This window comes from Aythya ferina, assembly GCF_964211825.1.
Source record: "Aythya ferina genome assembly, chromosome: 19".
Taxonomy (NCBI): domain Eukaryota; kingdom Metazoa; phylum Chordata; class Aves; order Anseriformes; family Anatidae; genus Aythya; species Aythya ferina.
In genome coordinates, this window is record NC_140309.1 from 11488609 (window position 1) to 11506897 (window position 18289).

An 18289-nucleotide genomic window follows, 5' to 3' on the forward strand; every position below is an offset into this window, starting at 1 on the left:
ACAATTAGAAGCTGAAGTTCAAACGTTAATCTCTTCACACTGTCTAAAAATAATAGCTACTTGCTAAGAGTCTCAGAGAACTGCAGAAACAAACACAGTGCATTGTTGTTTCAATGAGGCTTAAGCTAGTTTGCACAAAAATAATCCAAAAAATACCTAAGCGTTTAATACAAAAATTCTCTACTTACTAAATACAAGCCTCAACCTTTGAATAGTGTCTTATATTTTAAGCTGAAAGTCACCATCCCATTCCAGATAGCAAAGAAACACTAAAAAAAAAAGATGTTTTTAGACAATACGTACTGCACCCGTCACTACTTCAGTTTTCTGATGCTGGCTACTGAATCTATAAGCAAGATGTAAGCATTAACTCAATGAGATGCTGGAGTTGCTATTTCACCTTACCCAAACCAACCACATAGACAGCTTGGTCAGCTTCCCCATCCCCTTCAATAAAGTATTAATCCATTTTATATTCATGCTTTGATGCAAATAATGTATAAAGACATGCTGCAAGAATTTTTAAGAAGTCGCGTTAAAGCTTATCACAATTACTGCGGTGCCGCATGACCGACTCTTCAAACCTACAAGTTTCAGAAACAATGGATATCACAAAGATCCCGGTTTAGCATTTACACACTGTTTGTTCATTTAAGGATAGAGAAAATCCAATTATTTTGCAGAAAGGTCCAAACATTCGTACTCACCCAGCAATTATATGGGCCACTAGGTTCTTCTCACTGCCGTGAGCGGGTGTGAGATACGGTCTGGCTGCTTACATTAAAGCCAGCTGAGGGGACTACGCAGTGCCCAGCTCCTGCCAGGCTCTGCCTGCTGCTCACACAACTTATCTTTCACATTTCGACTGAGATTGATCCGCAGCGAAGGCGCCCAGAGCCAGGGGCTAGATGGTTTTCATTTGAGCAGTTTTAAAAAGCCCTGCTGGGCTACCTTTGGCATTTGTTTCCCAGCATTAGCGACTGTCAGCTTGGATTAGACGCTCAGCCGCTGCTCAGGGCCTACGGTCAGACGGTCCCAAGGCGAAGCAAACACATTCCCTGAGCATCATCCGTGCTGAGGCTCCTGTGAGCGTTAGGGCCTCACCTGGCTGGCAGGCAGGAGGCACAGCTTGGCCTCAGCACAGCCAGGGCAGACCCACGGCGACGTCCCAGCCGCCCTCTTCACTCAGGGTGGCTGCACCACCTGAGGATTAAGCCGTTTTAACAAAATATTCCACCGACGTTTATTCATTTTACTGGGAGGGGAGAGCACGCCGTGCTTCAGGCTGCTTTCCAGGCACGACCCACATCCACGGCTAATTAAAAAGTCCAACGAGTATACGATATAATGATAGAGCTTGACGGCTACTACAACAAAGCGAAACGTCTCCGTGCAATGTGTCACCTATCGGAGTGTCCTGAGGGACAGCCTTCACGCAGCTGCTGCCTGTGCAGCTGACAGCATGTCAGTAATAAGCATTAGCACCTTGAATATACAGAGCAACATTTCAAAGTGCCATTCGAATATTAAATTTGTAGAGCAAGCAGTTTGCAGAAGGGTAAACAGACGAGATGAAATCACCTGCTCAGGGCAAAACTGAACAGAAACAAGGCTCTGAGGTAAAAAGGAGCTGACTTGCAAGGGATCGGTAATTTATCACAAGAAACCACACCTTGTGCTCTCAAATATAAGGTTTTGTTTAGAGAAGCTAAATGAGAGTTTCACTAGCATTAAAGAGTGCCAGAATAACCTCCAAAATGTTAGCCAACTGTAATTAATCCTGAGATCTTGAAAATACCACAGCGTACTAAGCAACCTTTCCCTTTCAATTTGCGTTGACTTCAAAACCCAGCACAGATTTAAGCATTGCTATTGTCTCAGCGTTCACCAAGGTGTGGCAAGAAAGAGTGATGATCCTGCTATGAAGATCTGCAAAATCTCGGGTGAATGCTTTCTTTGATAACCGGTAAGAGCTGGAGCTGAAAGCACATCCTAAAGGAGCAGGTCACTGCATTCCTGCTGACCGATCCTGGCTCGGGGACACGCAGAATCAGTAACAGCATCGGATGGGAGCCCTGAGCTCCCAGCGCTTCCCCTGTAATCCTGGCAGGGAAGGCAGAAAAGGATTTTGTTATTCACAAGCTAATATTTGCCATTCTCTATGTGAATTCATGCAGGCATGAAGCCCGCCTCTATAGGTTTAAGGGCTGAGATAAAACGTCACACTTCTAGTCTATGCATTTTATTTGGATTGTTTCACTGATTGCAGAAGTATTACTCTGGAGAATAAACTTTTATGAAAGTATTCTACTACAGGAAAGATGTTGTTCAAATACAAAATGTCTACAGCTAAAGCAGTCCCCAAACAATTTAATAAGTACAAAAAATACAAAGTTCTGCATGACTGTAGTTCAAGGTAAAGTAGGTTTTATAAAAAAAGTCTTATTCTATTGCAAAAAAACCCACGCTATATTTAGCTAGGCCATGAACTGTATTTGTCATGAGTCAGAAGTTTTGTATAGAAGCACAATCCTAACCTTTGCCATAGCTACAGCAGGACGAAAGGCTTACCTAAGCTCTCAGCACATTTGCAGTATAACGACAAGGGGAGCGTTTCTCTTCCCTCGACAGGCAGCAGAGCAACTCGCCACCAGACTAATAAGCGAGGCAGCAGTTTACATGTGAAAAGCACTTCTTGGTTGACCCTAGAGAACTCTTTATGATGTGGGTATCTTTATTACTGGCACAAGATTGTTTTATTAAGCGCTGTTAAGCACTGCTCCTGCAACAGCCTTTTTCTTAAAGACCGCAGATACGTTTAATGAATAAAACCGCTCCAGTTAAAACGCTGCATTTATAACCTCGGATGCAATAAAACCTTCATTTTGCTGTTATGGCAATTCAAAATATAAGAAGATGCATGCGCATCAGAATATTTTTTTTCAAAGCGAGACGTGATTATGTGGGAAAAAAAGAATTAAGTCTAAGTATCGCATTTAGCAAAGACACCTGCTATTGAGCTCCTGCCATTTCCTCCGGCAGGAAACTTTCTGTACAAACAGCATCTGAACTGATGGCAAGCATTAAATCTTATCCAAAAAAGAGCAAAGAATAAATCCATACAAATCTCTAAGAAAATGCTTTCCTTTGAGGATATGCAACCTTTTTGGCAAGGTTAAAATTGATTTCTTAGCACCTTTTGGAGAACATGCAGCAGACTGCCCTGTGGAAGCAGGGCAAATATGAAAGGGATGCATCAATGGATTTTAGTGAACTATATCATAATAAAACAGCATTCCTAAGTAACCTTGGTAGCTTTCAGAAACATGAGATTTGAGTTTTGTTATAAAAATCTAAGTGCTCTTACTGCCAGTGCAGTTAGAGCCGCATGGAATTGGCACAGCCAGCCCTGGCGTGACTACAAACACACACCCCGTGAAATACAATGGGCATGGAATCCCAAACCGCTTAAAGAGGGGTCAGGGAGGGAAGGGGGTGTGCGCGTCCATAAAAATCCAAGTTGGATCCATTCAAATATCACATAACCACTTTTTTTTTTTCCTTAAAAAAATATTTTCTAGCAAACCAAGAATGGAAAGAGTGATCTTCACAGTTGTGCTGGAGCGCTGGAAGTTTCTGAAAGCTTTAGAAGTAAAACCCAGTTCGTATTTCATCCAGTGCAGAGGGTTTGAAATATTTACCCTTTCCTTCCCACCTAGTTTGAACTACCAAAGCCGTGCTCCCTGCTCCACGTTCAGCCTGCCTGAGGATCACCTAGAGCTGGCACCGCTGCTGGTGCTGAGCGGTGCATGAGGAGCTGCCAACCAGAGTTTGGGAGAATACTGACAGGGTGAGATACAGGTAAAACACCATTTTATACATTATCTAATCTACAAAAGACTTTGCCATCCTTCATTTGAGCCAACTATAACAATGTATTGCAGCTATCAAGGATCAAGTTATGCCTGGAGGCAATTTACAAGCTGGAGTCTTCCATGTCAACAGTTCAATCATGTAAAGAAACCTTTGACAGAGTGAGTTAGTTTAACAACAACGAAAAAATGCAATTCTCAAGATTGTATCATATACTTAGCAATTATAGCCAACACAGGAGGGTTTCACTTTTCAATATTTCAGTTTATATTCAACTCTAATGAATAAATGCAACTCGCACCATGTTTGGGGTGGTCGGGTGATGCAGGATGCTGCTTCTGGTCGTAGCAGCACAACATCAGTGCCCCAAAACCCAGCCCAGCTCCTACACCAGCACCGTTACCAGCAAGAAGCCCCAAGACTGACGGGTGGCAGGCACCAGCTCCGGACCCCTTCCAGGGAAGAGACCCCCGAGAAGGGCCAGGATGAGAATTGGACGAGAAGAGAGCTCGTACTGCTGCTGTCTGTGTCCTGCCTGCCACTAATCAGAGAAAGGCAAAGCCCATTTCTCAGCTGCTGAAGTCCACAACAGCTTCAATTGCCCCAGTGCAATTCCCTTGAAAGGCAGCACCCAGCACTGCTGAGGTGGAACCATCGAGAGTGCTGAACATAAGCTACGTTAAAATGAAGGGAAAAGGAGAGGAAACCCTTCAAACCTTGTGGAATGAAAGCCCTTGCTAATTATTTTCCTGTTATCATGATGAACGTTGTTTCACAGTAGAATAAAGACCCTCTGAACGTGCATGGGAAGCAGGAGCCAGCTCAGTTCAACCCTTCAGGAGCCAGGACAGAGCTGCAAGGAGTTGCTGGTGCCTCTGTGCCCTTTGCTCGGCTTCAGAAGACCACAGATACCTTCCCTTGGTGGGAACCTTTGCAGGATAAACAAGTCTTTTACATCTCTTCTATTTGCAAGCATGTGAATTTGACTGTCAAGCCTGGACAAAAATGTATTAAAGCAGTCGTGAACATTACTTTCCTCCTCCAGGTATGATTAGCTGAACAAATACTAACAGCACAAGCCCTGCAGAATTAAGTCTCTCAGGTTTATGTTCAAGCCTTCTGTTTAAAAAGCTTTAGGGCTAGACATAATGTACGGGTTCTGTAGAATGAGAGAGGTGTAAAGAAGAAAAAACTGGCTTTTAGCCTGTTTTTGGCTTTGGGGCAAGGAACTACAAAAATCCGGCTTGCACTGGCATAACACTCGAACTTTACCCCACATCTCAAGTATTTTTGGCTTTTAACCTTGTTTGCTAATTTGACAATAATCCAAAACTGTTGGTGGCCCAGGATTTGGAAGAATTTGAAGTGACACCGTGCTGTGGCACAGATTTGCAGCTGTCATTTGTGTTTGAAAATTTTCATGTTTAGTAAGCTAGGACTTTCAAAACAGAGAAGAACGAAGCAGGGCCCTTTATACTTTAGGGCACCAGTTAACTCACTCTGGATTAGCTAAATAAACATCAAAATACTGTTTAATGGTCTCCTACTCATAAAGGCCTAAAGAGCTACACATTTTCCAAATGGCCTTCTTCACTAAGTCTTCTTACAACCTGGGCTAGCAGCAGGGAAATACAGATGAGGAGACCTGGGGACAGAGGTACCAGGATTTGTCTTCAGCTCCAACTACCACCGTGCCCTCAAAACCAATGCACAGAAACAGCCCTGCCACCATATGTCTGGTCTATTTGATCCTTTTCAAGATCCTCTCTTAAAAAAGTTTTTGTCTAGCTGACACTGAAGGTTTCAGAAAGGCACAGAGGGAGGTCCAAGCACCCAGCTCAAGAGGTTTGCAGAGGAGAAGCTCGCCCGCACGCTGCCCTACCAGCCTAAGGGGATACTATAACTTTAAACTTTGTATTTTGCAGGAAAAAGAGGTATGATTGCAATCCAGCAACAAATCACACACCCCCACATTTTCAAAATATGCCAAGATAATATTTATTAACACAGCAGGACTTACAGATCACAAAAGATAGTGATACACAGGAGCTCGTAAGGGTGTTATCAGAATAAAGCATGCAGGTCAATACTTGCAGAAGAGAGATATCAAAGCAGATCTGAGAAGGCACATTCACACAGGAAATGTTTAGTTGAAATAAGACATTAGAAAAGCAGCAAAAAACCTGAAGTTGATTAAAATATACAGAGATCTCCAGTAATGCCAAAGAAAAAGGTACTTTACAGATTTGTAAGTGCAGCAAACTGGATAACCCTTTGAGAATACCCCCGGCGAGGTACGCTCCCACTGCAACGTTTGGCAGAACAAATTAGGTTCATATAACATGACTAGATGCTAATTAAAAATGCTTTAGTCTTGGAGTGAAACATAAATTTGGTTTAAAAGAAGCAGCCCGGTTGAACTAACAGCATGCAGGCAGTGCTCAAAGGGTTATACGAAGTATATGCAAGAGAAATCAGGCAACATTAGTATAATCTACCTTCCACACAAAGAATTATAGCAAAGTTTAAAGAGACAGTATCCCCTTCGGAGAGCAAAACTGAAAAACTTGCTTCCCTCCAGGCCAAGGTCAGCTGCATGGGAGGCAGCTAGGTGTCTTCTCGCTAATTCCCAGCACAAGCAACCTACCTGCCCACGTCCGAAAGCTACACAACGTGAAATCTCAATAGCCAAAGGATAAAAACCTCTATATCACTACAGCAGAAAAGTCTACTATTTATCAACAGCCCCCACCCCGCTGCTCTGGTTCACTCTGGGTGTTAAATGTTGCTTGCAAACCTAACGGTTCCCAGTGCCTGGTCTGCCATTTCTCAGCACTGAGGACTACAAAGGGATACTGTCCCTTTTTGACATTAGATTTACAGATCGAAGAAAATGGAGGAAAAAAAAAATCTGCTTTTTAACTTAGGTAAACTTAAAAAAATAAAAAAGGACTTGAACATCAGCAGTTCATAGCTTGAAATGCATCAAACATACAGAGAGGAACACATGAGCACAGAAGTATTCGTAACAGATAGTCCAAGAGCACGCTCCGCTAGGAGATTGGAACAGAATTCAGTGGAGTAAAACCCTCCTTGTGGAAAAACATCTAGCTTGGCACCATAAGAGAATACAGACTTGTTTGAGTTTAATAAAAATAGCTTCTAATTAATACTTCAAAGTTCAAAAGTTTAGCAACAAGCACATGATCGGCTAACCCCTTTAAACGACCCAAAGAAATCTTTCCTGCCACAAATGGCAATTATTAATCACTGATTTCTGTGGCAAAAGCTCACGTACCGTAGAAGAGCTACATAAGTCAAGCTACCACCAAAAGAGGCTAGAAAAATATTACGAAAAAAGTGCTTTCAAAACCAAAGTAAACATTCAAGAATACACTGTAGGTGCTACGTTTTTGACAGCTCACTCGACTTGGAATTTCACCAAGCAGTAATATGAAAATTAAATGTCTTTGCTAATAAAATTATTCCTGATATTTTGTACCCTGTTATAGAGTATCTTCCATGTCAAAGTTGCCAACTCAATTTTTTCCTCCCCTACTTAAAAATAGCATATAATGCAAAATTACAGTACTGTATATTTTCTCTACTCATATCTGCAAAAATGGAAGAATTATTTCATCTGGAAATTACCAATTCTTGCAGTAACAGCTTTTACGTTTGCAGTTTGTATGCTTCCCCCGTTCAGAAAAGCCTTTGACTGCATAATACTTGTCCCTAGAACACAGTAATGGTTCCCGTATTATTGAAGGCCACAGAACATTTAACTACATCTTATCTTCCTATGTACATATGAAAAGAAAAAGCAGGACACTTGGGAAATTTGTTTTTATGATATGCAATCAGATTGGAGATGGTTAATTCATTCTCTCAGGAGTACTTTCATAAAGGGAAATTAAAGAAGGTGAAAGCCTGATAAGGATAAAATAAAAAGTCCCGTGGTTTTAAATTTAGGTCCAAAAGCTATCAATCATGGTACTAGCATTTACAGACCCTTTGCACAATTATTCCAATGAGGGTATTAACTCTAAGAAGTATACACAATACCTGTAGTCCTGCAAAATACTGGCTACGCTAATTAAGCCCCCCCGTAACGGGAATATACTAGTGTTATTGATTAGACAGCTTTTCATTAACAGCACAAATGAGTGTTCTGCCTACCCTTTTAGCAGCACAGAGTGGGTTAAGTCCCCGAGTCAAATGCTTTGTTGAAACCAATAAATTAAAGTGTGACTCTCTGCCATTTATCTTGTTAATATAAACGGAATGACATCGTTTGCATTAGAAAATTTTCCACGCAGATCCCTTAAGTGACGGTTGCTAACAGGTACCAGTAATACGATGTTGTCAGGTCTCAAAAATAAACTGGAATCGAGTTCAAACTGCTCAATCTCTAGTCACCTAAGACAAAAAAAAATAAATACTGCCCTTTTAAGGGGCTGTCGGTTAGCAGGTGCACGGATTTAGAAGCCTTTCACTACTGAAAGACCAGTGCATTATTCTGTAATTCAGCACACAGAACACTGAAACCTCCACCACCTACGTTACCAGAGCAATCTAACCAATTCCTCACCTGCTGCTGGTGGATGCTGGCCACTAACTGTTGGCAAATCCAAAGAGCTATCAGACATGACATGCTTAAGATCTCCTCCCACATCAGCCAGTTTCATGTCAAACTGAACAGACAACGCATCTTCAGAATCCTCCTTGCCAACACTGCTGCCGCCAATAGACGGGAGATCCAGAGACTTCACTGACGCAGAGTCTTCTTTGGCCTGCTTGAAAGCTGCGACTTTGTCCACCAGGGACTTATCTGTGCTGCTGCACGTGGAAGAAAACTTGTTGGAGTGAAAGTCAGCAAAATCATCGTCGCTCTTCACTGAGGAAAGCGTGTTGTCCTTCCCCTCCTCAAAGCCTGCTCCAGAGCCTTCCAGAGAAAGCTGTTTGAAGATATCGTATTTGGTGGGCGTAGCAGAGGTGGCTGAATTCTGCCCACTCTTCACCGTGCTGGCAGATGAGCAGGGCTGAGGAACAGGGCTGGCCTCTAGCTTAAGTGCATTGTATTTGTCGTCTGATTTTTGTTCAGAAAATCCACTGCTATTGTTGAAAGCCATAAAATCTGCAAAGTCATCTTGTCCACTGGCTGATGTGCAATTAGAAAATTCCCCAAAAAGGTTGAACTCTCCAAACTCATCAGCTAAGCTCGAACTTTTGCTAGGTGCTGGCTGCACAGTGGTAGATGGAAGTGGTGGTGGAGGAAAGGAGGAGGACGATTTTGATGCATTAAATGCAGGCGGGAAGGAGAGCTGCTTGTTTTCTCCAGTAGAGGAAAAAAGATCCAAGTCTGCTAGATTCAAAGAGGGCTTAGCTTGTGTTTGCTGTTTTGACTGAATAGGTAAAGAAGGGAAGGATGTAGGGAAAGTTTTGTCTTTTGTAGGCGGCTCTAATGGTGGGATACTGTCGGCAGTTTTAAAATCTGTGAAGCCATCATTGGTTGCTGCAGACTTGAATTCTGCAAGGTTATCTCCTGACGGAAGAACAATGAAAAACAACACAGTAGTAAGATACTGCAGTGACAACAAATACATCATACCCATACCATGCAAGCAAGCAAATTATTTCATGCAATGTCAGAAAGATTTTATGCAAACTATTTAAATTAAGACCTCAAGATGCACGTAGAACTGCAAACTCAACTTGTATAAACCACACAAGTTTCAGGGTCAGCGATTCTAACAGTCATTCCAGGGGAAAAAAGAAAAAAAAGTCTTTCATACAGCCTCAAAGTTAGATTAAATTCCCTTTACAATGAGTTAATATAAAAACACACCATCACCAATAGATTCAAAAGGTGATCAGCTGTCTCATTCAGCTCCTGCATAAAGCTTTTTCCCCACTTCATCCTTCTCACGTTTGCCAAGCAACAAACATAACCCCGAATTTGACTTCTACCAATATAGCATTTGCTTTCTTACAGAAGCAGCTCTCCCTCCCTCCCTTTGACATACTGCACAAATGTAGTGTCTTCATGGGATGTCAGCAGAATGTTGAGACAAAAGCAGCCCAGCTTATAAACTGGAAGGGGAATGTAGGAGGGACCAACTCGACTTCTGAAAGTATAAACTGGCTTAAAAGAAGACAGCCGGCCAAACAAACCTACCCAATGGTGCATAGGGGGAACCCAAAGGGTGGAAGAGACAAGCCACAAGCAAAACAGAATGCCAGGCTGTCATCCTAATAGGTTGTTTTAGAACACTTATAAAGCTCTCATTTTAATCTATCATTTTTTCCTTCTGACAGTGTCAGAACTTCAGTAAATGCAATAACTCAAACATCTAACTTCTGTTTTGAGTGCCTGCAGTTTGAGTAGGGAGCTTGGAGATGGACTTTCACATGAAAGTGAGCATAATTAATCATAAAATGTGAAAATACCCAGAAACTATATACTGAATGTAAGGTTGTGCTGCAATAATTTAAACCTATTTAAACACTAGGTAACAATGTTTTCGTTGGATTTACATTAAATATTTTGGTGTAGTAACTTTATAGCTTTCTTCCTATTTACATGTTTTTATTTCTTTTGCACATGAAAAATAATGTGACAAATGTTGAGTTGTTTAACCCATTCACCAGCATATATTTACAGAGATCATTTGTAATTTCAAAGTATTTATGCATAACTTATGACAAGCATCCAACAAACAGATTTTGTTCAAGTTTAGAAATACACCATTACCCTTTAAATTAGTTTAACCAAAATTTAAAAGACTGCTCCTTACAAGGGTAATAGAAGACCATGACTATAGCTGACATTATTCCATTCTCCCTTCCCTCCAAACCAATTCGCTTGGCCCATCAACAGCATAAGTGTTTGTGAAATTGCTATCCATTCATCCAAAAATGAAACATCACAGCAAACTACACTTACTGATGGATTGCAAACTTTTCCATTAGAAATGTAAGCTGGTGAAAGGGAGAGACTGCTTTTGTAATTACACAGATATTGCATCTCACATGCCATCTAGGTTTTACTTTTCCCAATCAAGAAAAAAAAATTAAACACAAATTTAAAAACAAGTGACCATATTTATTCTTAGAGCAAAGACTGTGAAAGATTTAAATTCTGCCCTTACTACAGAAAAACGTTGCAATTTTGTCCAGAAGCATCTTACTCTACTGCCTTCTAAGAATATGTGATTCCTTACTTAAAACAGACAAACTCCAGCTATGTTGTTATTTTAAAATGAGCCTCAGAAGCATCCAAAAAAGATGCCAATCTTCTAGAAACAGTTTGTAGACTGTTTGGAGAGTATATTGATACTTCCTGTCAAGTTGTTCAGAGGAGCAGAAGGACCATTATTCTGGAATCCTAGCAATGGAAATTCTACAGTTCATAGAGAACTACAAAAAAAAAAAAAAAATCATGAAAATATGTTAAAGCATCTCCAAAAATACATACTGCTTACCTATGTATTTGGTCTCTGATGGTTGTTCTAATTCACGGAAAGCACTATACTTGTCCCCACAGTCTAGTGAATGTGAGAAAAGAAATTTGCATAAAGTTATGAACTTGTATCGTAAATTTTACATTGGCATAATTGCTCTGACTTTTTACATTAAATTTTAATAAATGCCAGAAACTAGATATATGAAACATTGCAATACATTGTTCAGAGTAGTTGCATATTTTTCCTTTTACCTCCAAAAGTAGCTGTACTTTCAGGCTTCTCAGCTGCAATTCCTTTAAACACAGCATACTTATCAGTTGATGAGAGTGTCTTATTACCTGGGAGTGGCATTAGTAAAGAAGGAACACTAAAAACAAAAGAGATAAAAGCAAAGTTCCTTAATTTATCCAGAAGAAATATATGGTTCCAGGTTTTATTTAAAGGAGCCTCTTATGACTACAGCATTATGGAAACTACCTCATATCTATCAAGAGTAAGAGCATGTAAACAGGTAGTTGCTGTTGGGTAACTGATGGAAGAATTTGCACTTTATCTCACCTAACTGCATTTCTGTAGGCCAGAAGTCAATTTTCACCTTTATTGATTTTGATTTGTAACAAAGCGTGAGCAAGAAACTCCAAAACTTTCCACCACAGGAACTCTTAGCCTACAAGAGGATAGACACACCCCAAGAATCACTGATGTTTCATTTAGCACTGTGTCCAAGGCAGTGTAAGGACTGTTCTCCGGTAGAAGTAGCTATAGTAGAGTCAAAACTGCATGAAGTTTTTCCAGCTCCATGCTTCCCAGCTTATCAACTTCTGATTATATTATATCGCAAAATTAAGAGAATAAAGCAGAACCACTATTCAAAGTGAAGTAAAAGAGAACTTTGAATTTCTGTCAGTGCAAATCAGCACGTTTAGGTAACCATCTATTCAGCAACATCAGGATTATTCCATAGTTACATAAGCAAATCTTTTTGCACATAAACACACTTTATATAGTAAAACTGCCATAATAACCTAACACCATGTTAGCAATTGCTGAAAGATTTAGAAGATGCTCTGTGAGAGATTTGCTTGCCCTCCGCACAAGCCTCCTTATCAGACCTTGGCAGCTCTACAGAACAACATCCTTTACATATGAATGATGCATTTTACCTCTAGTTTATGTCATTCAATCCTATACACATTGAAAACGTGAATGAATTTCTATGGCATTCTTTGGCCTGAAGCAAGAATCTTTCCAGAGCCATTTAAATCTCCTTATCAGCAGCCTACAAGCAACATACAGACCTACCACTTGCACACACGTGCTAATGATGGTCTGTGATGCTTGCAGACAGAGCAGCGTCAAAAAAAATATAGCTTATGGTAATTTAATTAAATTTCACATCACTGCAAAACAGGCTATTACATATGCAATCTTGGCAAATGTAATGGTTAATCATCTGTACTCTACAGATGGCTTTTTTTTAAAATAAAGCTCCATAAGCAATTAGATTATAGCTCATTGTAACATTTTGTTCAAAAACGAATGCTTTTACAACAGAATAAAGAGAACTGCTGCAATGAAACACTTTTTTTTTCCTTACGATCCCCTACTTCCCACCGTGGAATTTAAAAACAGTGTTTCTGCTAAAACTTTCACTAACAGAATGGCTTTAATTGCAAAATGACGTCTAACGCAAATTAAGATATACTTAAAATAGAGCGCCTTCAACTACACGTGGCATTAGTGATTGACATCAGCAAAATTAAATTCCTTACATGGAATGTCATTAGGCACAGTGTAACTGAACGATCTGTTTTAGTATCCCCAGCTGATGTCACTGTTGAGGAAGCAACCGGTAATCACTACTTACCTGGAAAACACTCGTTCTATTTGCAGCTAAGAGATAGTTCAGTACATGGAAAAGTTGTATGTCTACAATTAGACATGTGGGAGCTACACAAAACTTTGCCACATGCAGTAGAAGTAAACACTTTGTAATTTTGTGATCATAGAACTTTGGAAGATCAATTTTAAACTCTCAAAGGAAGCAAGCATGCATATTTTATTGTACAAAATCTGCCTGAGCCAGAATTACATTTTGGCAGTCTCCCAGATGAAGAGCCAAGATTGCTTAAGTCTACATAAGATTTCAATTCAGATTTATATTCAGCTATCAACAACATACATGCTAGCCAGAGAAATAACAAAAACCCTGTCCACTAAAATTCTCTGTCATTTAAGAGTACAATGTCATGCTTTTTGCATGAATTCCGGGGTCCATATTCAGGGCCTGAAAAAAGACCTTGATGTCAGCAAATGGTTTCTGTCAACTCCAACAAACACTGGGTCAAGCTATTAATGGAAGCACACAACACTAAACGCAGAACCCCCCTGTCCTTGTGTATTTTTTTCTGAATAGCTTTATGTAAGATTTTTGCCCGAATGCACAGTATGAAGTAACTTTCAATTGCCTGTGCAGTAGTGTAAACACTTGAAAACCTAGCCCCACACCTTGTATGTGCAATTTACCTCAGCATGGTGACTGGAATGGTAAAGAATGGCCAACCACCTATGGCACATCAAATGTCATTTTTGATTCAGAAAGCCTAATTGTAGTTGTAACAACCTTCAGAAGAAATTGTCAGAGTAGAAGTCATGTGACAGAAGAAAATTACAGGCTAGAAAGTTACCCACAAAAGAGGAAAGCACTTCATCTCTTAAAAGAATTCTAAAATACTGAAGGGGTGGAAATCAAAAGATCTGCTACCTGCTCCGATGCTGTGAACTGGTTGCTTTGGAGGAGCCAGCTCCATCCCCTTGGAAATCAGTGAAAGTTTCATCTAGTGAGCCAGACTTTGAAGCATCTTGAAACTCTTGGAAGTCATCATCTTCTGGTTTTACTACCTGCATTACAAATAACATGTAAATTGATATACCGTTGTCTCTCCAAATTGTCATACAACATGAAAGTAGATCAGTAACGTGATACACTCCAAAAAAATCAACAAAACCACAACCCTTTCAACATTAGTAAGCAAAATTAGTATGGTCAGTGTTTCCACTTCACCTGTACCTCACCCAGTCAACACATACAAGGCGTATAGGATTACAGATAGTATGCATGAAGGACAGCTGAGTAAGGAACTCTATTCCCTTCACATTAAATGTATTATTGATCGTAGCCATGTAATCTTTTAATATAGGATAACTATTAATAATTTAAATCACTCAGTAACTTAAATCAATAGATACATAGAGCAAGACCACCAAAAAGATGAACCATATTTGCAAAACAGCAAAATTGATCTCAACATGATTTACAATGTTGTAAAAAAATAAAAAAAAAAAAAAGAAGAAAAAAAAAAAAGAGGGTTTTAGTTTTTATAGTTTGCATCTTCTCCCAAAAACTCTTATTTCTAACTATTCTGTAATCTGATAGGTTCTATCATGTAGTTTAACCTAAAATTCCATTTTTTGTGCATTACGAAGTCCTAACTAAAATTCTCTTTCAATTCAATTAGTTTGTAATGGAGAAAGTTGTACCTCTTATAATGCTACCAGAAAGAAATGGAAAGAATAAAAGGACATTCACAGCAGCATGACTTCACATTTTTAGATGCCACATTCTGGATTCCAGCTTTTTTTTGTTCTGCTTACTTAAAGCCTGTTGTCATTACACAGCTTTGAAACATTCAGGCTAATTCTCTTTCCAGGACAGTATTTGCCACAAAACAGAGCGAGCTCTAACCTGACTTGGTGGGTAGGATGGCATGAAAGCTCCCGAAGGCTGTGCTGCAGCTCCACCCGCTGGTGCCGTTATGTTCATTCCTATCACAGCTGGTCCGATGCTAAGAGGCATGGAGACAGGTGGTGGTCCAGAGGGCATCAGAGGCTGCTGGCTTACTGTGGCAGGCAGCGGCATCGGAAATCCAGTTAAAGTGGGGACAGGGGCAGCTGGAAACTGGTTTAACACATCAGGACTCACTGCAGGTATTCCTCTCTGCAAAGGCAGAAAAGCAAAGACAACTGTATAGAACACATCAGCAAAAAGGCATATTGCATTCTCACTCCTAGCTCTAGCTTGTATTATTGAAACCATTAAAGTTATTGAAACCATGAAAGAGCAGGGTTCTGCTCCAGCTTCAGGTAGATCTTCTGAAACGGAAAAATGTGACCAAGAGCCTATATAAACAAAATGAATCCTATTCAACACCCTGACGGCTGGAGTTACTCCGAGGTCAATGATACCCACCTGGGTGAGCAGAGACATTTGACAGCATTTTTGTTTAGCTTTTAGTAAATCAGTCTAGCATGCACAGGCAAGCAAAGCTATGCTGAACTTGGCATGTGCTATATAGTCCACTCCCACGAGATCTTCATTGCTCTTTCATTCTTCATTCCTCTTAGTTTTCATACAAGGCTGGTATTTAGAAATAAATGGTAAGAGATGATACTGTGCTGACAAAGAATTGAAGACTAAAATTCACACTCCACTGGCTCAGGAGAGAGGTAGCAAGCAAGGGCTAAAATTACAGTCCTAACGAAGTTACAGGGGAAGCTTCTTCTCTGGACTTCAGCAAAGTAGTATTTTATTTTTTACGGCTGTGGCACACCATCCCTTTGTGCTAAAATGCAGTCAGTCTACGGCAGATTAGTTAAGTGAATTACCTTTTTGCACTAATCCCCAAAGCCTTAGATGTACCTGTGTTACTGCTATCATAGCCAGGACGGAGTACAGCTCTTCTTTTGTGAGCTTCCCAGGGGTGGTACGGTTGGCTAAAGCCCATATTTGTCCAAGAGTCTCTCTGGGCAATCCAGATGACATCAGGATGGGATACAGCTTAGCTGTATCTATTCCAGCAGGAGTCAAAGTGGTTTCTAAAATTTTCTTATACAGCTCTGTTAAGAGGGAGTCAGCATTAGGCAGTGACAACTGCTGTTTTCAGGCAAGTTTAAGACTGCATTTCTACTTTATCTCAAACTCAACATTATATCAAATTAATAACATTCTAAAGTGTAAGGTAAGGCAGCAACATTCTGGTGTTGTATGCCATCATCACTTCTAATCTAAATGTGTTATTGGAAGATCTTTATGCACAAGTTTAAAACAAGCAAAGAAGAAATACTTTATACAAAATACATTTAGTGCTTTATTACAAAACATGTTTCTTTAATAAAATTGTAGGATAATCCATATAAAAATATATTTATAAAAGTTTTATGTATTTAAATCTCAGTGTAATCAATATTAGCATGGTAAACAGAAAATGCATGCTACAGTAATTTGCATGTATAAGATAAACAGCCTTAAGAAATGGGCCTCCTCAATTAAAAGAGATGCCAGAAACAGACTGCCCATGAAAGCAGTCTTATTAGCAACAGCGACCTCTAACATAATCTGCTTTCATTAGAAATTTTAGGTTAAGGATTTAGCATGCTTGAAGAAAATCCTTTCTTCAAATGTAGATGAAGCCACCATAAATGTAACATATCAGAAACGCAGGATTCGTTTGATAACTGAAGAAAAATGCTTAAAACCAATAAACAGTAACGTACGCTCACCAAAACATTCACACCTTACATTGCCCACTTAGTTAAATGCCCACTTTCACATTTACCTGGGACCAAACTATCGTTGTAAATCCAAGGAGGCAACATTTGCTGAATAGGGTCCTGTGAAGGGAATACTCCAACTCCTAAACGCGTTCCATTTAGTAGGAAAAAGAAAGGCACGGTTGTATTAAGACAGACAGATTCAGAGTATAAAGGTCTTTGAGACTAGATCATAGTTTGGCGGCATCATTTAGCTTTTCAGGCAAAGATTTCAGATAGGAATCACTGTGCTCAGAGGAAAAACAGCCACTGCAGAAATACGTATTTCGACATAACTAGAATGATTTGGGGGTAACAGCAAGAATACAGTTATATACACAATGAAATAAGGAGCTCCTCATTTGCCGAATTTCCAGTTGTACAGAAGCTCAGGTCTCGTTGTCTCTTAAAATTGCTTAACAGCAGCAATGCAATATCAAACTAACCTTCCCGTCAGCTGCCTGCTATTAGGACTACTCATGGAATAAATTAATACCTTCCAAAAGCATAAGAACCATTCACAACATTCCTCCAGAAAATCCTTAGCGGGGAAACCCACAAACAGCCTATTATACTAAATCTCAGCAAGATCTTTTCCCATGTTCCCAAAAACATAACCATTGCCTCATTGCTCCCACACTTCAGAACCGGAAGGCATCACAGCTGCCTTCACTGCCATGAGCTTCTGTGTGACCTGCCACAACTCCGTCCCTGTGAACTGATTGCTTCCTTCTCCACTACATTAACTCTTCCCCTTGGTCTCGCATTTACATCCCATCTAGCTCCTCCTGAGCAGATTTTGTGCTCATTTTTATGGAACATGAGAAACTCAAAATAATTTTGGATTTCGTGGTCTTTTCTACTCACTCTTTCCCAGTGCACCTCGACTTCCACACGGATCATCTCCTGACTGCAATCTAATTTCTAATCATCCTGTAACTCCAAGTACATTTTAACAATCAATTCCTACCATTTCTCCACCCAAGGAAAATAAATTTTCTATTTTCTCCAATTTCATTGTTGTTATTCAGCTTTAACCACTCTTCCACAGACATGTATGCACAGACATTTATCCAATTCTTGCTTCTTACCCTTGAATCTCTGATAAAATTCAGCCCCTACAAATCAAATAATGAGAAATGAAAAGGAGTTCTGTCATATTTAGTTGATAGATAAGTGAGTCTTATTCAAAATGCTGATAATATCCAGATGGCTAAAGGTCTGCCATTTTTCAACTTTATCACTTAACTACTGAATTTCTGTTCCTCACAAAGCACTTCAGCTCATCTTTCAGAACACCCTTAACAACCTTTAGACGTATTCTTAACTATTGTTGCTCTCCAATTGTATTGAGTTTGTGC

At 39.9% G+C, this 18289-nt stretch overlaps 1 protein-coding gene across 9 annotated transcripts in view; it reads right to left on the reverse strand.

The window, feature by feature from the left end:
* SYNRG (synergin gamma) overlaps positions 1 to 18289 on the reverse strand; it is a gene marked incomplete at its 5' end in the record, with an annotated part of 42175 nt that overhangs the window by 11884 nt on the left and 12002 nt on the right. For all 9 annotated transcript variants that reach the window (XM_084493610.1, XM_084493609.1, XM_084493608.1 and 6 more), the window contains 7 exons: positions 8465 to 9418; positions 11358 to 11420; positions 11591 to 11706; positions 14104 to 14240; positions 15085 to 15336; positions 16039 to 16235; positions 16955 to 17032. In XM_084493610.1, the coding sequence (XP_084349736.1) occupies positions 8465 to 9418; positions 11358 to 11420; positions 11591 to 11706; positions 14104 to 14240; positions 15085 to 15336; positions 16039 to 16235; positions 16955 to 17032 (1797 nt within the window). The remainder of the gene's footprint in view (positions 1 to 8464; positions 9419 to 11357; positions 11421 to 11590; positions 11707 to 14103; positions 14241 to 15084; positions 15337 to 16038; positions 16236 to 16954; positions 17033 to 18289) is intronic.